Raw genomic sequence first — 26,662 nt, forward strand, 5'->3', positions numbered from 1 at the left:
TTGAGGTCCAGATTTCGGCCCTATCCATTTTCTTTCAAAAGGAGTTGACTTTTCTCTACCTGAAGTTCAGACGTTTGTAAAGGGAGTGCTGCATATTCAGCCCCCTTTTGTGCCTCCAGTGGCACCTTGGGATCTTAACGTGGTGTTCAGTTTCCTGAAATCCCACTGGTTTGAACCACTCAAAACGGTTGAGTTGAAATATCTCACGTGGAAGGTGGTCATGCTATTAGCCTTGGCTTCGGCTATGCGTGTGTCAGAGTTGGCGGCTTTGTCACATAAAAGCCCCTATCTGGTTTTCCATGCGGATAGAGCAGAATTGCGGTCCCGTCCACAATTTCTGCCGAAAGTGGTTTCATCCTTTCATATAAACCAACCTATTGTGGTGCCTGTGGCTACTACGGACTTGGAGGATTCCGAGTTGCTTGATGTAGTCAGGGCTTTGAAGGTTTATGTAGCCAGAACGGCTAGGGTCAGGAAAACAGAGTCTTTTTTTATCCTGTATGCTTCCAACAAGCTTGGTGCTCCTGCTTCAAAGCAGACTATTGCTCGCTGGATCTGTAACACGATTCAGCAGGCTCATTCGGCGGCTGGATTGCCGCTGCCAAAATCAGTTAAGGCCCATTCCACTAAAAAGGTGGGCTCTTCTTGGGCGGCTGCCCGAGGGGTCTCGGCATTACAGCTTTGCCGAGCGGCTGCTTGGTCAGGTTCAAACACTTTTGCAAAGTTCTACAAGTTTGATACCCTGGCAGAGGAGGACCTTGTGTTTGATCAGTCGGTGCTGCAGAGTCATCCGCACTCTCCCGCCCGTTTGGGAGCTTTGGTATAATCCCCATGGTCCTTAAGGAGTCCCCAGCATCTACTAGGACGTTAGAGAAAATAAGATTTTACTTACCGGTAAATCTATTTCTCGTAGTCCGTAGTGGATGCTGGGCGCCCGTCCCAAGTGCGGACTTCTTCTGCAATGCTTGTATATAGTTATTGCTTAAATAAGGGTTATGTTATGGTTGCATCAGGGTTGACCTGTTGCTCTGTTGTTGTTCATACTGTTGACTGGGTATGTTTATCTCAAGTTATACGGTGTGATTGGTGTGGCTGGTATGAATCTTGCCCTGGATTACCAAAATCCTTTCCTTGTACTGTCACCTCTTCCGGGCACAGTTTCTCTAACTGAGGTCTGGAGGAGGGACATAGAGGGAGGAGCCAGAGCACACCAGAATCTAAATTCTTTCTTAAAGTGCCCATGTCTCCTGCGGAGCCCGTCTATTCCCCATGGTCCTTACGGAGTCCCCAGCATCCACTACGGACTACAAGAAATAGATTTACCGGTAAGTAAAATCTTATTTTTTCTCACACATTTTTTTGAATAATTATCATTAAATCGCTCCCTTTCTATGAATTTGTAAAGGGACTCTGCATGTCACCTCAGTCTGTCTTCGCCCTGCCCTACAATGTTCAGCCCCAGTTCTGGCTGCTACTGAACCATTACCCTCTAACCACTCCCCTTTGTCCCAACCCCCACTCTGATAATCACCCCATTCCAGTTTCTTGTCTGTGACGCTAGGTCTGTCCCGTCTCCTATTCACCCACACAGTTCGCAATGATGGACTCCTCCCCAAATATATTGGCTGGGTCCCATCAATCACACAGTGCCTTCACCCTCCGTGTAACTCCCCCTCAGTCTTCCTGCCCTCACACTCCCTGTAACTTCACATCAGTACCCCCCTTAGATGTTTCCTGTACCCTCTTTTTCCCTATGATGTATTTTGTAAATGTTAGGTTTATATTTGGAACTTATTTCATGTAAAATAGTGGATAGCTCTCTGATTATTAAATAGTTTTAAAAAAAAACGTCTGCTGAGGAATGTGGAGAATGATTCTCCTATACATTTAGGGAGGGTTCTGTGGTCCGCTTGGTTACTCCACTTTCAGTTGTTCTATGATCCTTTATTCTGCTGAGCTCTGATGTTCAGTATTTGTCTTTCTTAGGATTGTATTGCATTTTTTTTATGCCTGTATTATTGTTTTGACACTTCAGACTGAATAACAATATGCTAAAAAAACCTCCATAATCAAGCTAGTTATTACTTTTATTGCTTAATTTTTAAAAAAATTTGATTTATTAAAAAAAGCAAATAAATGTCTCAATTAACAACACTATATTTATATCAAATTATCCAAACTGACATTTATCAAAATACAATGATATTGTTTGTTTTGGTACTATGGAATTCAATTAGGCGCTAGTCTGCTTGCAACATGCGTATATTTCATACTTAAGGTGGCTCCAGAATTGCTGATACCACTAGTCTGGTGCGAGATCTGCCTACAAATGGGGTGCGTTGCGGTGCTGTTGCCGACAGTTCCAAACAGTTGCAACAACTCACCCCCTTCTTAGCTAATTGAATTGACCCATATGTGTTTCTATTACTGTCATTCGATTTAATTGACTGACCTGCGATGTAGAAAGCATACTCGGCCACAAGAGGGCAGATGCTGCTTATATTTATCACTGCTGTATTTGGAGTGCATATCTGGTCTTTCATACACTTTTCAGTTTTTAAGAAAAGTGGCGTTAAAAAGCGAAGAAAACAATCTTTAAACTCCTATCATCTCGTCATGTATATAAACATAGTATTGTGTGTTTATATTGCCTTTTTCATGTAGAAATTTTGCTGATTGGTGACAGTGGGTACTCATAGAATATATTCCATAGTTAATGAAGCTGGATAAGGACACTTAGGGGTATATGCAATTGCGGTCAAATTCCCGAAAATGTCGAAAAACGGGACATTTTCGCCAAAAAAAAATTCGACAATGCAATTCAGTACTTTTCGTCAAAAAAACGGACTTTCCAAATTCGACTTTTTGAAATTCGACATTTGTCAAATTCGACATTTCTGCAATGGTACAAATGCGGCAATTCGACAAAAATATATTCAATTGAAGATTGTAAATTCGACAACAGTGCTTTTAGACAGTAAATTCGTCATTTTCAATCCGCCACACTTTGCTGGCGGAATCTAATAAAAAATTTTAAAAACATGTTTTTTTTTTGTTTTTTTTATTGGTAATAGCATATCTATTTATATTAGAAGGGATTAGGTACTTGGTTTGTCTATTTTGGAGGCACAAGTATTTATATATTTTTAAAAATATTATTATTATTATTATTTTTTTAATGGAATGGTAAAAATCTGAAAAAAAAAATGTGTGAGGTCCCCCCTCCTAAGCATAACCAGCCTCGGGCTCTTTGAGCCGGTCCTGGTTGCCAAAATACGGGGAAAAAAATGACAGGGGATCCCCCGTATTTTAACAACCAGCACCGGGCTCTGCGCCTGGTCCTGGTGCAAAAAATACGGGGGACAAAAAGAGTAGGGGTCCCCCGTATTTTTTGTACCAGCACCGGGCTCCACTAGCTGGACAGATAATGCCACAGCCGGGGGTCACTTTTATACAGCGCCCTGCGGCCGTGGCATTAAATATCCAACTAGTCACCCCTGGCCGGGGTACCCTGGAGGAGTGGGGACCCCTTCAATCAAGGGGTGCCCCCCCTCCAGCCACCCAAGGGCCGGGGGTGAAGCCCGAGACTGTCCCCCCCCCCATCCAAGGGCTGCGGATGGGGGGCTGATAGCCTTTTGAAAAATGAAAGAATATTGTTTTTTCCAGTAGTACTACAAGTCCCAGCAAGCCTCCCCCGCAAGCTGGTACTTGGAGAACCACAAGTACCAGCATGCGGGAGAAAAACTGGCCCGCTGGTTCCTGTAGTTCTACTGGAAAAAAAATACCCAAATAAAAACAGGACACGCACACCGTGAGAGTAAAACTTTATTTCACACCTGCCGACACACACATACTTACCTATGTTGACACTCCGACACTGGCCACGACCCCCTCGTCAGTGAAGAATCCGGGGTACCTGCAAAAAAAATAATACTCACCAAAAAGCAGAGTCCGGATCTTTTTTTATAATCCACGTACTTGTCAAAATAAAAAAACGAACACCCGGACCAGGCGGACTGAAAGGGGTTCCATGTTTACACATGGGACCCCTTTCCCCGAATGCAGACACCCCCTGTGACTGCTGTTGCAGAGGGTCCCTTCAGGCAATCAGCGAGCGCCACGTCCTGGCACTCTGCTGATTGCCGTGCGTCTGAGCTGGCAGACAGCGCATCGCAAAGCTCCTCCATTATATTCAATGGTGGGAACTTTGCGGTCAGCGGTGAGGTCACTAGCGGTCAGCCGCTGATCGCTAAGTGACCTCACCGCTGACCGCAAAGTTCCCACCATTGAATATAATGGTAAGGCTTTGCGATGTGCTGTCTGACAGCTCAGACGCGCATAGCCAATCAGAGTGCCACGACGTGGCGCTCGCTGATTGGCTGAAGGGACCCTCTGTGACAGGAGTCACGTGGGGTCCCGGCATTCGTGGAAAGGGGTCCCATGTGTAAACATGGGTCCCCTTTCAGTCCGTTTGGTTCGGTTTGCCGTTTTGTTGTTTTGCCAAGTACGAGGATTATTAAAAAAGATCCGGACACTGGATTTAGGTGAGTAGAATTTTTTTTACAGGTACCCCAGATTCTTCAGTGACGAGGGGGGCGTAGCCAGTGTCGGACTGTCAACATAGGTAAGTATGTATATGTCAGCATGTATGAAATAAACTTTTTCTTTCACGGTGTGTGTCTCCTGTTTTTATTTGGGTATTTTTTCCCCAGTATAGAACTACAGGTACCAGCGGGCCCGTTTTTCCACCCGCATGCTGGTACTTGTGGTTCTCCAAGTACCAGCTTGCGGGGGAGGCTTGCTGGGACTTGTAGTTCTCCTGGAAAAAACAATATTCTTTCATTTTACTCAAGGCTATCAGCCCCCCATCCGCAGCCCTTGGATGGGGGGGACAGCCTCGGGCTTCACCCCTGGCCCTTGGGTGGCTGGGGGGGGACCCCCCTTGATTGAAGGGGTCCCCACTCCTCCAGGGAACCCCGGCCAGGGGTGACTAGTTGGGTATTTAATGCCACGGCCGCAGGGCGCTGTATTAAAGTGACCCCCGGCTGTGGCATTATCTGTCCAGCTAGTGGAGCCCGGTGCTGGTACAAAAAATACGGGGGACCCCTACTCTTTTTGTCCCCCGTATTTTTTGCACCAGGCACAGAGCCTGGTGCTGGTTGTTAAAATACGGGGGATCCCCTGTCATTTTTCCCCCCGTATTTTGGCAACCAGGACCGGCTCAAAGAGCCCGAGGCTGGTTATGCTTAGGAGGGGGGACCCCACGCAATTTTTTTTCGGGTTTTATCCCCGTCTTTTTAACATTTTTAAAAATCTAATCAAAATCCGTCAAATCGGCCGTTTTTCGACAGCGGGACTGTTGAATTCGTTTTTTATTGAATATGTAGAATTCCGGCACCCACCTGCCGGAATTCGATGGTCAAATTGTGTCGAATTAAAAAACGGGTGAAAAATTGCCGCGATTCGCCGGCAATTGCATATACCCCATAATATGTGATAAAAAAAATAAAAAAAGAGACAAATAAGGTCCATACGGAGATGTGAAACACAGGTTTTTAGATTCTCCCCGTGCTTGCGTGGGTTTCCTCTGGGTACTCCGGTTTCCTCCCAGAATCCAAAAATATACTGGTAGGTCAATTAGCTCCCAACAAAATGAAGCCTAGCATGAATGTGTGTGCGTGTACATGTGGTAGGGAATACGGATTGTAAGCTGCACTGGGGCAGTGACTGATGTGAATGGCCAAATATTTTCTGTAAAGCGCCCCGGAATATGTGTGCGCTATATAAATAATTGGTAATGAATAATAAATTCATCACCTTTATCCTGTACTATATTGTACAGTAGCTTCGCTAAGCCATACTACAAACCCTAAGCAGTTGCTTTTTTATAAATCCTTTTTTTTGTTGGTTGTTTTTTTTGTTTTTTTTGTCTTTTACACTATTTAATATTAAAATTCTTAAATGAATAATTTATAATGTTACTGTGGAACAATTGAAACTAAATGTACACACACACACACACACACACACACACACACACACACACACGCAATCAAATGAATTGAGACCATGTAATATATTAGACGTATGCATCGGCAAGCAGTATTTTATCACATCAGGACAGACCCTTTTAGAAGTAAGTAATCCTTATAGTTCACTACTAATTGCGTGTACACACGGTGCGGTGCGTTGTACAGCCCGACATTGACTATTCGATGTGGCCGGAGCCCGGCGCCACAGATATAGTCAATGTCGGGCTGCCTGCACAGTCTATTTTTCCTTGCGAAGCTGATCCCGCGGGACTGCGCATCGGCGTCGCAAGGACTATACACACGGTGCGATATGCACTATATTTTTTTTTACGATTTTGACTATATAGTCAAAATCGTAAGAAAAATTGCACCGTGTGTACACACCTTTACTGACAGTGAAAATAATCCCCTAAGAATAGATGATTTGCTGGTTGGATTCCAGGGTATTGCTGCTGTCTCACTGACTTAGAACAAAGTAAGATGGAATAACCGGATCGTATACTGATTCATTGTTCAAAACATCTGAAGGGTGTTTGTGTGGAAGGAAAATTTAATTTGGATACAGATGCAGGAAAACAGGCACAGATGTGTAGTATCTGTACGAAGCATTCCTGTCGAACCCATGTATAGTTATTGCACCAATTTGTCTCTAAGTAATGACTGTGTGGTCTCCTCCCAGTTGAATTGGTCTACAGTATATGAGTAATACTTTGCCATCAATACCCCGTTACACTGCACAAATAACCGGCATTGAACCAGTATTTTGCCGGGTCGACGCGGGGCCCTGTGCGGTATGAATGGGCCACTGCCGAATTCCCGGGTCGCCTGACCTGGTAAGTCAACCCGGGAATAAAGAAAGGTTATTACCGGATCAGGCGCAGTGTGGACGGGTTAGCTGGGTTGATGTGACCCGGTACCAGTTCACAGCATAGGGAGAGGCGGCACGGAGATGATCTCATCTCCAGCGTCGCCTCCGCTTCCGCCCCTGATGCTGCAGTGGTCCCCACCCTTGGATGGTAAGGGTCGGGAAGCATGTTCGCAGGGTCCAATGCTGAGTCGCACCCAGGAAATTCCCGTATCCAATTCCCGAGTGCGACCCGGCAATTGCAATCTGTACGGGGTATTAGATTAGCACTTTACAATTGGGGGATCCCAAGATGTGCTATACAATAATATACAGGGAGGAGACCACCTTTCACATGCTGGTCATGAGTAATGGTGACTGTGGGGGGGAGTGCTCAGTGAGAATTACAGAAATATAATAGTGTTGAGAAATGTCTACTTCACAGTTATGACAATCTTTTATTTCTATTTTAACTGCACCTCATCAGCCCAGGTGCCTTTTGTGTATAACCCAGCATACTGAGGCTAGAGATGGCACCCCCAAGGCCTGCAGTGAGAGCCCAAAGGGCAATAAATAAGTGATTTGGTTCCTTTCCCTATTGGCCACCCGTGTAAGGAATGCAGATTGTGAGCATTTGCCTTCCTAATGTTAGCCGCAGCCCATCTTGCTCCCACACTACGAATGTGTGTACACAGGTAGAGTATGTTGTAGCTGTGTACCATAAAGGTGATAAAATACTGTATCTTAGAGCTCTGGCTCTTTAATTGTGTCAGTCTGCATTCCCATGTTTGTTACCACTGTGCTGAGAGAGCTAGTTGGTTACAGTGTACTGTAGGGTGAATAATACCCCTTTCACATCGCAAAAATTACCCTGTATATTGCCGAGTTTGAGCCGTGTCAACCCGGTTTGAGGTGCAGTGTGAAAGCGCCATTATGAATTTACCGTGTCAAACAACCCGGTATTTCAACCCTTGTAAAAAGAAGGATCCTACACGGTTCAGAACTGGTTCATTTGACAGTGTGAAAGCCTCAGACCCGCTATATTCAACCCGGTAATCTTAAAAAGGAGGTGATAGGTTGTCTCCCTGCATGATGTCACCTGTCTGAACCTGGAAATTAACAGGCAGCTTGCATTAAACAGTGTTTTTATTTATACTACATTCACAGTGCTACAGTGCTTGGAGAATATGGCAAACTGGAGTGAGGATGAGGTTAGGGAGCTGTTACGGATAAGAGGGGAGTCTGAAATCACCCACCAAATGACAGGGACTGTTAAGGATGCAATCACGTACAAAAACATAACAAAGATGCTTGCAGCCTCTGGATTCCACCGTACCTCCCAGCAGGTAATCAATAAACTAAAGGCCCTTAAAAGGAATTTCCATAAGGTCCACGACCACAACAGAAATAGAAGTGGTGCTGCCCGTATGGAGTTGCAATATTACGAGCAGTGTGCCACCATATTTGGCCACACAGCACTTGCAACACCGGTTAGCTTATCCTCCAGCATAGCAGCAGCAGAAACAAGACAGGCCTTAGCTGCTTCCACCTGCAGCGTACAGGACCCAGACACCCGATCACAGGACCCAGACACCCGATCACCACCATCTCCACCAGTCGTACTGTGTGATACGCAACCGATGCAAACCACTATGCCTGACCCAGTTGTACAGGAGCCCAGCAGAACTGAAACCACTGATGTGCCAGAAGACACAGAGGCTGGGCCAAGTCAAATGGCCCCAATTGCACAAACGCAGCCTTTGCGTGGAAACAGTAAGTACAACAATCCTTAAAGCATAATAACTAACATTAACAATTAACGTAAACTAAACACAAACTAACAACTCTAAACATTAACGTCATTAAATCTTAACAATAAATGCATACAATTAAAAATGATAAATGTTGCAGAGTATATGCAGTGTGTAGGTGGGAGGAGGCCACAAACACGTTTGCGAACACTGCTATTTTATATAAGCTCTTTGCAAATTCCAATAACATAATTATTTGATTTGCGTCTGCAGTATATACTGTTCCGCCAAGGAGGCTCCGCCCAAACAAAACGGAGCAAGCTGCAAGAATTATGACCACTGTCCTGGTGGAGAAATTGGAGCAGATGGACGCTGCCATGGCTGATCGAGAAGATGCACGTCTCGAGCGATTTTTGCAGGCAGAGCAAGACATTAACAACACATTTATGACGCAGCTGATCTCTATGCAGGAAACCTATAATAGGGATGCAAGAGAACGTCAGAGGGAAATGTAGGAATTTCAAATGTCCATATTTGACCGAATGTTCCAATGCATTGAAGGGCTGCACACAGTGCCACCAAACTACCCTCAACCGTATACCCAATATTACCCTGGCCCCCCTACTATGAACATACCCCACCTCAGCCAACGCCACACCATACCCATCCTCGACATAACCAACCTCAACAAACCCCACCTCCACTAACTCCAACTCACTATACCCATCCTCGACATACACAACCTCAACAAACCCCACCTCCACTAACTCCAACTCACTATACCCATCCTTGACATACACAACCTCAACACACCCAATCACCTTCTGAAACGGAGACAACGACAGAGTCTCCTGTTTACCGTAATTTATCTTAAATGGTTATTGTTTTTTTTTTAAAAGTTGGTTTTAAAATCATAGGAGTGTTTTTCCTACACTATTACTGGTTTGACTTTTATTACTGTAAAGATTTCACTACTTTATTTACCAAAGTTTTATACAAATTATAATTCTAAGGTCTCTGACCTTTTGTTAATCTTTGGACTTGTCCTATTTTTACTTACAAACAAAATGCTTGATACATCCATTTCAAATTGGATATTGATGTTGTACATTTGTTATCGACACAGTAGCAGAACGTCAACTAAACTGGTTTATTTTTTGTAGCAACAACAATTAACAGGATATACAAACTGAAAAAAATGAACGGAGTAATGAGGGAAGGTTGGCCATTACAGCAGACCTCATCTGTTCTGCACTTCCAGAATGGTCGCCCAGATAGGCCTCACAATCAAGTGCAGGGTACGCAGCGGAGGCCTGCACTGTCCACTCTGGTAGGAATTCCTCCCTCTGAAATTCACATAGGTTATGCAGAATACAACATGCTGCAACAATGTTAGGCATGATATTAATGTCTACATCATTGCGCTTCATAAGACAGCGCCAACGTCCTTTTAATCGTCCAAAGGCATTTTCGACCACCATTCTTGCCGAGCTCAGGGTGTGCGTATATGTAATTTGATTTGGGCACAGCTGGACATGTTGGGTGAACCCCTTCATGAGCCATCTTCGTAACGGGTAGTCTGCATCACCAATTATGTGTACCGGGATCTCCACTCTGTCCACAAATTTGGATTTCTAGTAGGAATATAGATAAAAAAAATGTACGTTAGCAACAAGAAATTGGAATACAAATATGAGCAGACTCCTCCGTGATGGGCAGGCTGGTGGGCACATAGGAAGCATGTTTGAAGGTAACAAGAACTAATTGGTCCCAATGTAAATTAAATTGCATTCATCTATTACCTGCTTGATTCATGAACATTGCGTCATTTTAACACATCTTTTCTTGGCCATGTTTTCAAAAGTATTAAAATTATTAAACAAAATCACCTCTCTTGGAAAAAGGTAGCCCCCTTGCTTGTCCTCTGCTAGCCGGTACAGATCAGAGTTAGCAAGCACTCGAGCGTCATGTGACCGTCCCGGCCAACCGATGAATACGTCTGTGAAGCTAATATAAAAATATATATTAAGTTGTAAATTAATTATAAACAATTAGCATTAAGAAAACACACTGACAAGAACATTACCAATACTTATGATCCACCACAGCTTGCAAAACAATGGAATGCCATCCCTTTCTGTTGTAGTAGTCGGCAGGATTATCATAAGGTGCGATTATAGGGATGTGGGTACCATCGATTGCACCTGCACACTGCGGATACCCAGACTCCACAAATCCCTTAATTGTTTTATCCAAACGCTGGCCATGCGGAAGAGAAATAAATCTGTGGTATAGGTTGTCCACCAATGCTCTGGTCACCTCATGTACAATGGTGCAAATAGTAGATATCCCCACACCAAACAGGCAAGCAATTGTGCGATATTCACCTGGAGTGGCATACCACCACAATGCTATAGCTCCTGCTTGGCTCTATTGGTGACCTGAGGTTTGGTCTGTCTAGAGAGTGCTGGGGACATTAAATCCAAAAGGTAGTGAAATGTGTGACGCGACATTCTGAAGTGACACTTCCACTGAACATCCTGAAAGTTCAGCACACTTTGCATAAAAACTTGCCCATGCTGCCGTTCTCTAGACCACAATCTTCGTTGTGTAGTGAGGTTAAGGTTGAGTATGGTGGTCACAGAAGCTGATATAAACGATCTCCTTCTGCGCAGGTATTGTCTGCGACGAATGGCGGTGTCTCTCAAATACTGCAGCCTCCTCCTCCTCATAACATAGCTGCTGAACAAGCTACAGAATGTGAGAAGCTCAAATATCCTCTCACAGGCTGAATCCAAGAGCAGTACAGCTGAGACTATCATAAAGTCTATAGAGACATGTGTTGTGTCGGCCATGATTGCTGCACTACTGAGCACTCCCCAGACCCTCCTTGTAATACCTTTCAAACCTCATCAATAGGAGACAGAAAAGTCCATTTAAAATGACATCACAAATGTTTTCAAAGAGTGAACCGGGTTCAGTGTGAAAGGCACCAACCCGGGAATAACCCGGTAATAACACGGCTCCAAACTGCGATGTGAAAGGGGTATAGCGTGTTCAGACCCGGGTCGAAAGCGTGTTCAAAAGCCGGTTCTTTACCGGGTTAGCGATGTGAAAGCGGTATAAGCTAGGGTTTGTGCTCTCCTTAAAATCTTCAATCGCTGTGTGTAAACGTTGCTCAGATATATGGAAGCATATCCCCCCCCAGGTTGTAGTAATATCCAGGTTTCAGCACAGATGGTTAAATCAAAATAACTCAGGTACTAATTAAGTCACCTGTGCCCAAGCATGGATATCCGTAATAATGGACTGTTTGTGCCTTGAGGACCGAGTTGGGAATGCCTGCTGCCGTAAAATAGACATATCTATTATAACATGGTACAAAATAGCTCTCCCTATTCTGACAATGTAAAACTCACTTGTGAGCACAAACAATGGAAAGTTAATACACAGTTGAATTGATGCATGTTTTAATCTGCTACCGAAGGAGAGAAAGTTCAGCAATTGTGGAACGGTTACAAATGTTTTCTCATGATTTAAAATTAATCATATGTATCCTTGTTTTAGTAGACTTTAACCAGCTCTTAAACTGAGTACGCACCAGAAGATACGTTGTCCGAGCACATACGGGGTACATCGTCTACTGTGTATCTTTTAATATGCGCACTTCCGCGGGTCGCTAGCAACATCCCCCGTCGGCCCTGCAGCAGAGCCGATGCGTGATGTTTCTAGCAAATCTGCAGCATGTCACTTGGCTCGTTGTATGCATTTGCCACATGCCGGGACCCATTGGATCGGCTGAGTACACACGTCATCTAGTATGTACCCAGCTATATATACACACATAGCAGAAGATTAATCAAATCTTGGACAGAGATAATCGCTTCTGTCATTTTACAGGCTGTACTAGCAAAATGACAGCTAGAAGTTTATTAAACCTGGAAACCTAGAATTTCACGGCAGATGAGAACCATTCTACCCATCTAGTCTGCCCGTGTACATACACACACTAGGGTTCATTTTTGTTTGGAGATAGTTACCCTACCAGTATATTTTTTGGATAGTGGAAGGAAACCCACGCCAGCAGGAGGAGAATATACAGTCCACACAGTTAAGTGCCATGGTGAAAATCTAACCCATGACCTCTGTGCTGGTTGCTATGAGCAACTATTCCACTTTATATCTCTAAGATTTGATAAATCTCCCTCATATTTTGTATTTTTCTTGTAATTTTTTTTATGTACTTTCATTTCTTCCAGCATACCAATGACTTTGCGCTTTACACTGAGGCTATCAAGTTCTTTAATCATCCTGAACACATGGTCCGAGTGGCAGTGCGGAACATAACTTTAAATATTTACAAAGGTAAGAATGATTTAGTAACCATACTTCTGATTAGTTTGTCTTAAGGTGTGTACACACGGTGCGATATGCACTTAACGCTATATAGTCAAAATCATAAGGAACGATAGTGCATATTGCACCGTGTGTACACAGCTTGCGATGCCGATGCGCGGTCCCGCGGGATCGGCATCGCAAGCAAAAATATACTGTGCAGGCAGCCCAACATTGACGCCCCGTCGAATAGTCAGTATCGGGCTAAAGCCGCATAGCGCCGTGTGTACACAGCTTTACGTTGATAAAGTGGAATAGATCACACAATGACCTGATCAGATTGTATGCACTTTTTTCATATAGAGGTATGGTGCCAGCAAAATCTTACTGGGAGACTCTTCTCCTTCCACTGTCTTAGGCTAGGTAGACCCCTGAATGATGTAACAAACGGTGCGATCGTTATTCCAATTTCTCCAACAATCATATGATCCCAGAACATACTATTTAGAGCAGGGGTAGCCGACCCTGGTCCTCTAGAGCTACCAACAGTTAACGTTTTCCAGGTCTCGCAGAATCACAAGTTAAGCATACCTCCCAACATGACCCTCTCCAGGAGGGACAGAATGCTCTGCTCCTGGACTTCTCTCTCAATTTTTGATTGCCCTCACCTGTGCTGAAACACCTTTCTTATCCATTAACCTGTTCAACACAGGTGCCAGCAATCATACATTAAGAGAAGTCCAGAAACAGAGCATTTTGTCCCTCCTGGAGAGGGTCATGTTGGGAGGTATGAGTTAAGTAATTAGCTCCACATGTGGATCTTTTAAAATGTGTCAGTGTGTAATGAGCGCATACCTCCCAACATGATCCTCTCCAGGAGGGACAGAATGCTCTGCTCCTGGACGTCCCTCTTAATGTATGATTGCCATCACCTGTGCCGAAACACCTTTCTTGTCCATTTACCTGTTCAACACAGGTGCTGGCAATCATAAATGAAGAGAAAAGTCCAGAAGCAGAGCATTGTGTCCCTCCTGGAGAGGGTAATGTTGGGAGGCATTTGAGTGCACCTGCTTGGTGAGCTGGAAAATGTGAACTGTTGGTAGCTCACGAGGACCAGGGGTGGCTACCACTGATTTAGAGCATGCATACTATACAATCTGTAAAACGGCAGCACCATATCGTTGCTCCTGTACATACTATGCAATCATCATGTACAACAGTGAAAACTTCAGATGTACGATGTAATAGGATACCGCCCATATTGAGCGGTATCCTATTACAGGAGATTAAACATCAGATGTTTGCAGTGAGGGCGCTGCGGCCCGGGAGCCGGCACTAAGCACTGTGACCCCTGGCGGAAAAGCTGGGGCAGCGCCGTGACCCCCCTTCCTCTTCCACCACCCCTGGCAGCAGTCAGATGGCGGAGGAGCGGTCATGTGACCAGTGAGCCAGAGGTGCAGCGCTGCACCAGGAGCTGTCAGGAGCAGATACCCGGTACAGTAACAGAAAAACACTGATAAGCCGCAGCTCATGCTATCACCTGTGTTGAGCAGGTTAATGGATATGAAAAGTGTTTCAGCACAGGTGCTGGCAATCATAAATTAAGAGGGAAGTCCACAAGCAGAGCATTCTGTCCCTCCTGGAGAGGGGCATGTTGGGAGGTATGGTATATGAATAGTAATGCAAAGATACTTAGTTGCTTCTCATTGTGGTTATGTAAAAAGTATGTAGTAGCATCCGTACCTGTCCCATCCAATGGCCCTTGCTTGTTTAGGGACATTGCATATGAATGTTTGTATTATAAGCATACCTTCCAACATGACCCTCTCCAGGAGGGACAGAATACTCTGTTCCTGGACTTCCCTCTTAATTTATGATTGCCCTCACCTGTGCTGAAACACCTTTCATATCCATTAACCTGTGCGAACAATCACAAATTAGGAGAGAAGTCCAGAAGCAGAGCATTTTGTCCCACCTGGGTCATGTTGGGAAAATTTGCTTCTCACAGTTTCATATATTTTGTACATTACAGACCTTTTAACAGGGCTCTAATATAATTTACATCCTGTGACGTCTCATTGACTGACTAAAGCCTCATGTTCTGGTTACATTTTCCAGTTGTGCTTATAGTTGGCAATAGTTACTTATCAGTAATGGAGAAGTATCACCCCCAATACTGAGGTCCAAAAGTACTCCTGGATGCCCTGATGCAGTTATACTTTTTGGACATGGTGTCATCAAATAAGGGTTATGTGTGACGTAACAGTTATACTGTTGTGTATGTGCACCTAGTTTTACATGGAAGTGTGTATAGATAGACTGTGACTAAAATGTGCAATGGCTGTTGGGAGAAGATGATCGATTGAGGGCTTTCCTTGTGATTAGGTGCTTGATTTGGGCTGACTATTGCACAAGTGCTGAAAATATAGTTTCATTTAGCAAGACTAGATTACTTAGATGAGATAAATGCTTGCAGATGGGCACACTCACAGCGGCTTCATCCCTGCCAAAGGTCTTGCATTCTCTTCAAGAGTCATATTTGTAGGCGCTGTTCCAGCAATGTAATAAGGCTTCGTACACAAAGAAAGTTATCCATAAAGAGCATACTAATATTTCCTCACTCTGATAATTCATTTAAACTATAAATGAAACTCAACTGAGCATATTTTAACATAAAAATGTAAAAGTACAAATAAGGATGGTAGTATACATACACACACACACGCGCGTGTGTATAGATATACACACACACACACACACACACACACACACACACACACACACACACACACAGGCACTCACTCACTCACTGACTGACTCGCTCACTCACTCATCACTAATTCTCTTACTTCCTGATATGTTACGAAGATGAAAACTCAAATATGTTTGCATCTTCAATCATTTTAGCGGGACAGGTGAGTACACTTTTGCACATTGAGAAATGGTTTCACAGTTTTACTCATGGTGTGTTTTTCAAGTAAAGCAGGTAAATCAATACATATAAATTTGTAGAACACACTTAACACACAAAGGGGGTTAGCAACATAGTTAGCAAACCAAAAAAGTTAGCAGTTGGACAAAACCATGTTGAACTGCAGGTGGGGCAGATGTAATGTGCAAAGATTAGGGTGGGTTATATTGTTTCTGTGCATGGTAAATAATGGCTGCTTTTATTTTTACACTGCAATTTCATACACTCCTTTACTGCTGTGCCAAAAACAGGCTGGAATTTGGAAAGGGGCGTGGCCACAGGTAAAGGGGGCATGGTCCTAGGACACTGTTATAGGAATTAGTAGGATTGGGAGACGCCAAAGCCCGGTACAAAGCCCTTTTTGGCCGGTACACACCATAATAAAAATTGGACTGTTCTGGTCAAAAAGGTACAGTTTGAAGGTATGCAATTTACACTAATTTCATACACTCCTTTAGATTTCTGTTTCAACACACCCCACCCAAATCTAAAGGTGTGTACACACGGTGAGAAAAAATTGTTAGATTGTGACTATATAGTCAATTTTTTAAGGAAAGTTAGTTCACATCTCAAGGTATTAGGCAGCTTGCGATACCAATTCGATGTGCACTCCCATGGGGTTGGTACCGCAAGGTTAGATAGACTGTGCAGGCAAGTCAGTCTTGACTATCTAGTGTACTATCTAGCACAGAGTATAGTCAGAATTGCCACTTCGTCAAAATCGTACATAGACAAAATGGAAATTACAGATAGTCAAAATCTGTGCTATCTAGACTCTGGGGGAGTTCAAAAGAAATCGCATAGTCAAAATCGGCAAGGATTTCACCGTGTGTATACACCTTAACTTTCTGCACGTTACGTGTGCCCCACCTGCAGTGCAACATGATTTTGCCCAATTGCTAACTTTTTTGGGTTTGTAACAACTCTAAATAACCCCCAAAATGTGTTAGTTAATCCCAGATTGATAAATGAAAAAAAATAATATATATGAATTTTCTCTGCACAGTGCATGCATTGTTGAATTATTGGTGCTGTCATTTGCATTTTTATGTATAGGAAAGCCACTAGATGGCACCAGTGCACCAAACAAAATCATAGCTATTTGAAATGAACTTCACTCTATTTGTCCGTACTACTACACAGTTCTGTATTTACAGTTTGAAGTAAATGCAGATTTCCCAAGAAAACCTATTACCTTATTGTCCTCTCAGAAGTTTTGTGTTTATAGTGGTGTGCTTTCCAATTGACACTAGTTCACATACTGTATGACTCAATAGTGCATTTTGCATGTGAATGTGTTTTCCTGGGACCATTAGAAGTACCTTTGTACTTAGTAACTGACTTGCAAGAAAGCACTTTACATCTATTGTGTAGTCAATCATACAAAGACACAGTGTTCTCATAATAAGTCACTTAGAATAATAAGCATTATATATCATTACAACATGTAACTCATTGGTGCATCACTTGCCATACCCTACGAAGGCATAACAAATAATGGGCCATATTCAATTAGCAGTGATAACGGACTTTTCACGTGAAAAGTCCGGTTTTCGGGTGAAAAACCGGACTTTTCACGTGAAATGCAATTACAGCCTATTCAATTATCCTGGAAAATGTATCGGTGATCATGTTTTCACTAATTTCACTTCACCTTCTCTGAAGCAGGTGAAAAGTTGGGAAAAGTCACTATTTTAAGGTAAAATTTTTTGGATATGGTACAGAACTCCTGGGACACCCCCCTTTATGACTAATTAGGCACGTTGAAGTTTTTAATTATTTTTAATTGGCCAATAATGACATGTCATTTTCGGGGTGAAAAAGTAAAAAGTGATGGAAATTGGGGTTCAAGGTATGGGACAGGTATATTGGGGTGCTTTATGAGTGGGACAGTTGTTTTTTAGGCTTGCAGATGGGAGTAATCGGTCTGTTTCCACTTTTTTTTAAAGTACCCTAAAATGACCCAAATATATACTTATACCCATTTTCATGTACCCCAAATTTAATGAGAGCATTTATTTTGCTCAAAAAAACTTGCTTTCTATCATTTTTTTGCATTAAAAAAAAATGCATATAACCGCCATTTCACACAATTTAAGTCCCCAAAAACTCTCTAATATGATCTCTAACACACTTCTCTTCTGTTTTCCTATGTTAGTTTAGCATTTTTTGGGGTACAGGCTGATTTCCCCATTTTCACCTGCACTTTTCACTGCAAGAATTTTCACGTGAAACCCGGTCGGAATTGAATAGGTCGAAAAATGGAGCGTTTTCGCGGCAATTTTCGGCCGATAACCGCGAAAAAAATTTCGGGCGAAAAATTGCCGCGAATTTGCGGAAAATGGAAAAACGGAGCGTTTTCGCGGCAATTTTCGGCCGATTGGCGCGAAAAATTTTCGGCCGCAAAATTGCCGCGAATTTGCGGATAATTGAATATCCCCCAATATCTCCGGAAGAGAAGATAAATCATTCGGCTTTTGATCTGCATATAATTGATTAGTTATTGTATATACTTTCCAATAATGTATTTTCTTAAGTTACTGCATAGTTTAGTAATATAATTAATAAACATTTAAAAAAAAAAAAAGATAGTTTTTTTCTTTGCAATATGTGATATGTACTGTAGGTCAGTTCAGAACTATTAATGGTTTTGCCCCTAATATACAGTAACTAGAACTGAATTTAGAACTTATGAAATGCTTTGTTTCTTTAGAGGTCACTTATTCTCACTTACTAGGAAAGTTTGTTTTATGCCTCTAAAAAGACTTGTCGAGAGAATATGTATATTTGTGGATCTTATAGAGCAATTACTATGCTATACTGCAATGTTTATCAGCACAGTTTATGATGCCATTAACTATTTTTTATTTCTTGCCCTCCCTTTCATGCTGATTCCTGTGTGCCATTATGCAGTGTCATGTAAGTTTACTGTCCATTTACCATTGCTTCTTCTCTGCATGTATCTTGATAGGATAACTTGCATTCAATAAATCTATCAGTTGTGGGCAACAGGTACTCCAGGCTTATCATGTGGATCTTACGAGGGTCTCATGTATGTATCCTACCAGGGGTTCCCCCATCCAGCCATCTTTGCAGTAATTCGTACACTGGAAGTTGTTGTTTTTCCATCCAGAGAAGCATATTAATGATGACAGAAAGTCTGTGTTGCTTGCCCCATGGGATGTCACCATTGGATACTATTTATTATGTTGTCCACCACTGATTCATGTGACAAAATGGTGTTAAACATTCCATTCCTGTCCATTAGAATAAATTGCAAGCTAGAGAAATCAGAAATTTTATGTGTGCAGATGTGAAGTGGCTATTGGTATTTATCATCCACATTCATGACAGAAGTGGAGCAGATATTGTTTATTATTACGGTTTTTCTAAAGGTTGGTTCTCCCCCAAAAGAGTTATATGCACACCTTTTTCATTTTGATGTAAGCTATGGTCACATGTTATATTCCCAGGAGGAAGTATTTTAAAGCTGCATTACCACCTAGAGCAGTGGTCCTTAAACTGGGTGGCGTGGCACCCTGTTGTGCCTCCGGACACTTGCAGGGGTGCCGTGGGTTGGTGGTCCAGGACCAATTGAAAATATTTATGGTCAATGTAACAGACAAAACTAGTGCTGGTGGCTGCCAATCATAAAACATGTGGACAAACAGAAGCAATTCTTGTCCCTCACTACATAACTGATCCTAACAATGACATATAAACACAATTTACTCTATTTAATATTTCTTTCTAAATTTCTCAGTAGGAAACTTTTGACCTATGGGTGCAGTGAAAACATTTCTGAGACTATAGGGCACCGTGATTCAAAACCGTTTGAGAACCACTGGTCTAGAGAGAGATTGGAACATTACAGCTCCACTTGCTCCCTGAAGAATACAGTCTGCTCCATGCTTTTCACCCAGGCTCCATGTTTAGTTTCATAGGTGGATATACAGTATATCAAACCTTATAAATAGTACTGCTGGAGAAGTTGCCCATAACAACCACTCTGGTTCTAGCTATCAATCTATAGAATGTGCTAGAATGATCGCTAGATGCTGATTGGTTGCTGAGTGCAACTTGTCCTCTTTAGAGGATTTGATCTATCTCCCAAATTGTCCTCACTTAAAAACCAGGCCTGTGTGATGTTTAAAGAGGGTGTGAGCAGGATCAACAATGAGCATCAGGTATAATGGACTTTGCCTTCCCACTCAACCCCTGTATCCTGCAGTCATTTGGTATTGAATGAAAATGTGGATATTTAACATATCTCATTAGCTCATCCTATAGATCTGGTTTGTGTTAAAAGGAAGTTTTGTTCATAAAGATAGCTGCTGTTTACACTTAAGGAGAACAATATATAGCCTATCTGAAAGTGATGCAATAAATTGGTCATTGTTGTGTAGTTTTCCTCACTATTGTATAGAGAGGGGCTCTTCCCATTTATGGATTATATGTCTGTACAAAGGGGCCGATTCAGACCCTGTTGTAGATGTGCTAAAATCGCTATGGCGCTATTTCTGCATATCTGCGCATGCATTCTCTTCTTTAAGACCTAGAGTGGGGCGATAACGAAGAATCGATGCTCGGTTTTAGGGGCGCGGTCTTAACAACAGAGGCGTGTCCGGGCGGTTGGAGGGGGGGACAGCAGCAGCTGCGTGACGACACAAATTTCATATCCGGAATGCTCCTGGGCCCCAAGCATTTCGGATATGACATTTTTCAGAATACTTATCTGGACGGGTACTGGGGGTCCACGTAAGGGTCCTGTGGGGGGTCAGCGACAGGTCCTGGGAGTAGTGACGGCGAGGGAAAGGCTGCAAATCCACTCCCCCACCTGTCTGTGATTGGCTGCGGACTCCAGTAACGCCATGACGTCTTTACAGGGATGAAATATTACGGTTTTCGGACTATTTTGATATACAGCATTTGGGCGTCTATTTACTAAGGGGATACGGTCGTTGGGTCGACCCAACTTAGGTTGACACTCATTAGGTCGACCACTGAAGGTCGACATTGCCATTAGGTCGACATGCATTAGGTCGACATGTACTAGGTCGACAGGTCAGAAAGTCGACATGAGTTTTTCACACTCTTTTCTCTGACGTCCTAGTGGATGCTGGGAACTCCGTAAGGACCATGGGGAATAGACGGGCTCCGCAGGAGACTGGGCACTCTAAAAGAAAGATTAGGTACTATCTGGTGTGCACTGGCTCCTCCCTCTATGCCCCTCCTCCAGACCTCAGTTAGATTTCTGTGCCCGGCCGAGCTGGATGCACACTAGGGGCTCTCCTGAGCTCCTAGAAAGAAAGTATATGTTAGGTTTTTTATTTTACAGTGAGACCTGCTGGCAACAGGCTCACTGCAACGAGGGACTAAGGGGAGAAGAAGCGAACCTACCTGCTTGCAGCTAGCTTGGGCTTCTTAGGCTACTGGACACCATTAGCTCCAGAGGGATCGACCGCAGGACCCGTCCTTGGTGTTCGTTCCCGGAGCCGCGCCGCCGTCCCCCTTACAGAGCCAGAAGCATGAAGATGGTCCGGAAAATCGGCGGCAGAAGACTTCAGTCTTCACCAAGGTAGCGCACAGCACTGCAGCTGTGCGCCATTGCTCCTCATACACACTTCACACTCCGGTCACTGAGGGTGCAGGGCGCTGGGGGGGGGGGGGGCGCCCTGAGCAGCAATAAAAACACCTTGGCTGGCAAAATAATCACAATATATAGCCCCAGAGGCTATATATGTGATAATTACCCCTGCCAGAATCCATAAAAAAGCGGGAGAAAAGTCTGCGAAAAAGGGGCGGAGCTATCTCCCTCGACACACTGGCGCCATTTTCTCTTCACAGTGTAGCTGGAAGACAGCTCCCCAGGCTCTCCCCTGTAGTTTTCAGGCTCAAAGGGTTAAAAAGAGAGGGGGGGCACTAAATTTAGGCGCAATATTGTTTATACAAGCAGCTATTGGGGAAAATTCACTCAGTGATAGTGTTTATCCCTACATTATATAGCGCTCTGGTGTGTGCTGGCATACTCTCTCTCTGTCTCCCCAAAGGGCTGTGTGGGGTCCTGTCCTCAGTCAGAGCATTCCCTGTGTGTGTGCGGTGTGTCGGTACGGCTGTGTCGACATGTTTGATGAGGAGGCTTATGTGGAGGTGGAGCAGATGCCGATAAATGGGATGTCGCCCCCTGTGGGCCGACACCAGAGTGGATGGATAGGTGGAAGGTATTAACCGACAGTGTCAACTCCTTACATAAAAGGCTGGATGACGTAACAGCTATGGGACAGCCGGCTTCTCAGCCCGCGCCTGCCCAGGCGTCTCAAAGGCCATCAGGGGCTCAAAAACGCCCGCTCCCTCAGATGGCAGACACAGATGTCGACACGGAGTCTGACTCCAGTGTCGACGAGGTTGAGACATATACACAATCCACTAGGAACATCCGTTACATAATCCCGGCAATAAAAAATGTGTTACACATTTCTGACATTAACCCAAGTACCACTAAAAAAGGGTTTTATGTTTGGGGAGAAAAAGCAGGCAGTGTTTTGTTCCCCCATCAAATGAGTGAATGAAGTGTCAAAAAGCGTGGGTTCCCCCGATAAGAAACTGGTAATTTCTAAAAAGTTACTGATGGCGTACCTTTTCCCGCCAGAGGATAAGTTACGCTGGGAGATATCCCCTAGGGTGGATAAGGCGCTCACACGTTTGTCAAAAAAGGTGGCACTGCCGTCTTAGGATACGGCCACTTTGAAGGTACCTGCTGATAAAAAGCAGGAGGCTATCCTGAAGTCTGTATTTACACACTCAGGTACTAGACTGAGACCTGCAGATAGTGCTGCTGCAGCGTGGTCTGTAACCCTGTCAAACAGGGATACTATTTTGCGAACATAAGACGTCGTCTTATATATGAGGGATGCACAGAGGGATATTTTGCCGGCTGGCATCCAGAATTAATGCAATGTCCATTCTGTCAGGAGGGTATTAGAGACCCGACATGTGGACAGGTGATGCTGACTTTAAAAGGCACATAGAGCCTTATAAGGGTGAGGAATTGTTTGGGGATGGTCTCTGGGACCTCGTATCCACAGCAACAGCTGGGAAGAAAAATTTTTACCTCAGGTTTCCTCACAGCCTAAGAAAGCACTGTATTATCAGGTACAGTCCTTTCGGCTTCAGAAAAGCAAGCGGGTCAAAGGCGCTTCCTATCTGCACAGAGACGAGGGAAGAGGGAAAAAGCTGCACCAGTCAGCCAGTTCCCAGAATCAAAATTCTTCCCCCGCTTCCTCTGAGTCCACCGCATGACGCGGGGGCTCCACAGGCGTAGCCAGGTACGGTGGGGGGCCGCCTCAAAAATTTCAGCGATCAGTGGGCTCGCTCACAGGTGGATCCCTGGATCCTTCAAGTAGTATCTCAGGGGTACAGGCTGGAATTCGAGGCGTCTCCCCCCCGCCGTTTTCCTCAAATCTGCCTTGCCGACAACTCCCTCAGGCAGGGAGGCTGTGCTAGAGGCAATTCACAAGCTGTATTCCCAGCAGGTGATAGTCAAGGTGCCCCTACTTCAACAAGGACGGGGTTACTATTCCACACTGTTTGTGGTACCGAAACCGGACGGTTCGGTGAGACCCATTTTAAATTTGAAATCCTTGAACACATACATAAAAAAATTCAAGTTCAAGATGGAATCGCTCAGGGCGGTTATTGCAAGCCTGGAGGAGGGGGATTACATGGTATCCCTGGACATCAAGGATGCTTACCTACATGTCCCCATTTACCATCCTCACCAGGAGTACCTCAGATTTGTGGTACAGGATTGCCATTACCAATTCCAAACACTGCCGTTTGGACTGTCCACGGCACCGAGGGTCTTTACCAAGGTAATGGCAGAAATGATGATACCCCTTCGAAAAAAGGGAGTTTTTAATTATCCCGTACTTGGACGATCTCCTTATAAAGGCGAGGTCCAAGGAGCAGTTGTTGGTCGGAGTAGCACTATCTCGGGAAGTGCTACAACAGCACGGATGGATTCTATACATTCCAAAGTCACAGCTGGTTCCTACCACACGCCTGCTGTTCCTGGGGATGGTTCTGGACACAGAACAGAAAAAAGTGTTTCTCCCGCAGGAGAAAGCCAAGGAGCTGTCATCTCTAGTCAGAGACCTCCTGAAACCAAAACAGGTATCGGTGCATCACTGCACACGAGTCCTGGGAAAAATGGTAGCTTCTTACGAAGCAAAATTCCATTCGGCAGGTTCCATGCAAGAACCTTTCAGTGGGACCTCTTGGACAAGTGGTCGGAATCGCATCTTCAGATGCATCGGCTGATAACCCTGTCTCCAAGGACCAGGGTATCTCTACTGTGGTGGCTGCAGAGTGCTCATCTTCAAGAGGGCCGAAGATTCGGCATACAGGACTGGGTCCTGGTAACCACGGATGCCAGCCTTCGAGGCTGGGGGGCAGTCACACAGGGAAGAAATTTCCAAGGACTTTGGTCAAGTCAGGAGTCGTCCCTACACATAAATATTCTGGAACTGAGGGCCATTTACAATGCCCTAAGTCTGGCAAGGCCTCTGCTTCAAAACCAGCCGGTACTGATCCAATCAGACAACATCACGGCAGTCGCCCATGTAAACCGACAGGGCGGCATAAGAAGCAGGATGGCGATGGCAGAAGCCACAAGGATTCTCCGATGGGCGGAAAATCACGTCTTAGCACTGTCAGCAGTGTTCATTCCGGGAGTGGACAACTGGGAAGCAGACTTCCTCAGCAGACACGACCGACACCCGGGAGAGTGGGGACTTCATCCAGAAGTCTTCCAACTCTTGGTAAACCGTTGGGAAAGGCCACAGGTGGACATGATGGCGTCCCGCCTAAACAAAAAACTAGATATTGCGCCAGGTCAAGGGACCCTCAGGCAATAGCTGTGGACGCTCTAGTGACACCGTGGGTGTACCAGTCGGTTTATGTATTCCCTCCTCTGCCTCTCATACCAAAGGTACTGAGAATAATAAGAAAACGAGGAGTAAGAACGATACTCGTGGTTCCGGATGGGCCAAGAAGAGCTTGGTACCGAGAACTTCAAGAAATAATGTCAGAGGACCCATGGCCTCTACCGCTCAGACAGGATCTGCTACAGCAGGGTCCCTGTCTGTTTCAAGACTTACCGCGGCTGCGTTGGACGGCATGGCGGTTGAATTCCGGATCCTAAAGCAAAAGGGCATTCCGGAGGAAGTCATTCCTACGCTGATAAAAGCCAGGAAAGAAGTAACCGCAAACCATTATCACCGTATTTGGCGAAAATATGTTGCGTGGTGTGAGGCCAGGAAGGCCCCAACAGAGGAATTTCAGCTGGGTCGTTTTCTGCACTTCCTACAGTCAGGAGTGACTATGGGCCTAAATTTGGGTTCCATTAAGGTCCAGATTTCGGCTCTGTCGATTTTCTCCCAGAAAGAACTGGCTTCACTGCCTGGAGTTCAGACAATTGTAAAGGAGGAGTCCATCATTGCGAACTGTGTGGGTGAATAGGAGACGGGACAGACCTAGCGTCACAGACAAGAAACTGGAAAGGGGTGATTATCAGAGTGGGGGTTCGGACAAAGGGGAGTTATTAGAGGGTAATGGTTCAGTAGCAGCCAGAACTGGGGCTGAACATTGTAGGGCAGGGCGAAGACAGACTGAGGTGACATGCAGAGTCCCTTTACAAATTCATAGAAAGGGAGCGATTTAATAATAATTATTCAAAAAAATGTGTGAGAAAAAATAAGATTTTACTTACCGGTAAATCTATTTCTTGTAGTCCGTAGTGGATGCTGGGGACTCCGTAAGGACCATGGGGAATAGACGGGCTCCGCAGGAGACATGGGCACTTTAAGAAAGAATTTAGATTCTGGTGTGCTCTGGCTCCTCCCTCTATGTCCCTCCTCCAGACCTCAGTTAGAGAAACTGTGCCTGGAAGAGGTGACAGTACAAGGAAAGGATTTTGGTAATCCAGGGCAAGATTCATACCAGCCACACCAATCACACCGTATAACTTGAGATAAACATACCCAGTCAACAGTATGAACAACAACAGAGCAACAGGTCAACCCCGATGCAACCATAACATAACCCTTATTTAAGCAATAACTATATACAAGCATTGCAGAAGAAGTTCGCACTTGGGACGGGCGCCCAGCATCCACTACGGACTACGAGAAATAGATTTACCGGTGAGTAAAATCTTATTTTTTTCAATTTTTGAATTTTTTCATACTTAACGATCCATGTGAACTATGATTGGAAGGTAACCTGTGCTTAGCAGAGTGAGGCTCCTTGCCCGAAGTCCGCTCGCCATGCGAGGGAACACGGTGCACTAATTTGTGTTCCCCGTCACTTTATGGAGAAAACTACACCAAAAACAGTCAAAAAACTCATGTCGTCCTTTTTCCCGGTCGACCTAGTACACGTCGATCCAATGAACATGTCAACCTAATGCAGGTCGACCTAATGGCAAAGTCGACTTAATGAGGGTTGACCCAACAACCCATACCCGTACTAAGCCTTAGCGAGCGAGAGAGTGGATGGAGATATACTAGTCAATCAGCTCCTAATTTTCATTTTTCAAACCAGCCTTTAACATGGCAGTTAGGAGCTGATTGGCTGGTACTTTACATCTCACCACTTTATCTGTCTCCAAGCTTTAGTACATAGACCCCATTGTTGTAATCCTGAGCCATTGTATGGAAACTGAGGGGTC

General features: G+C 44.4%; 1 protein-coding gene across 6 annotated transcripts in view; it reads left to right on the plus strand.

The window, feature by feature from the left end:
• Window positions 1–26,662, plus strand: part of CLEC16A (C-type lectin domain containing 16A) — a 954,241-nt gene that overhangs the window by 154,318 nt on the left and 773,261 nt on the right. For all 6 annotated transcript variants that reach the window (XM_063934295.1, XM_063934294.1, XM_063934290.1 and 3 more), the window contains exon 5: window positions 12,887–12,992. In XM_063934295.1, the coding sequence (XP_063790365.1) occupies window positions 12,887–12,992 (106 nt within the window). The remainder of the gene's footprint in view (window positions 1–12,886; window positions 12,993–26,662) is intronic.

This window comes from Pseudophryne corroboree, chromosome 7 (genome assembly GCF_028390025.1).
Source record: "Pseudophryne corroboree isolate aPseCor3 chromosome 7, aPseCor3.hap2, whole genome shotgun sequence".
Lineage (NCBI taxonomy): Eukaryota > Metazoa > Chordata > Amphibia > Anura > Myobatrachidae > Pseudophryne > Pseudophryne corroboree.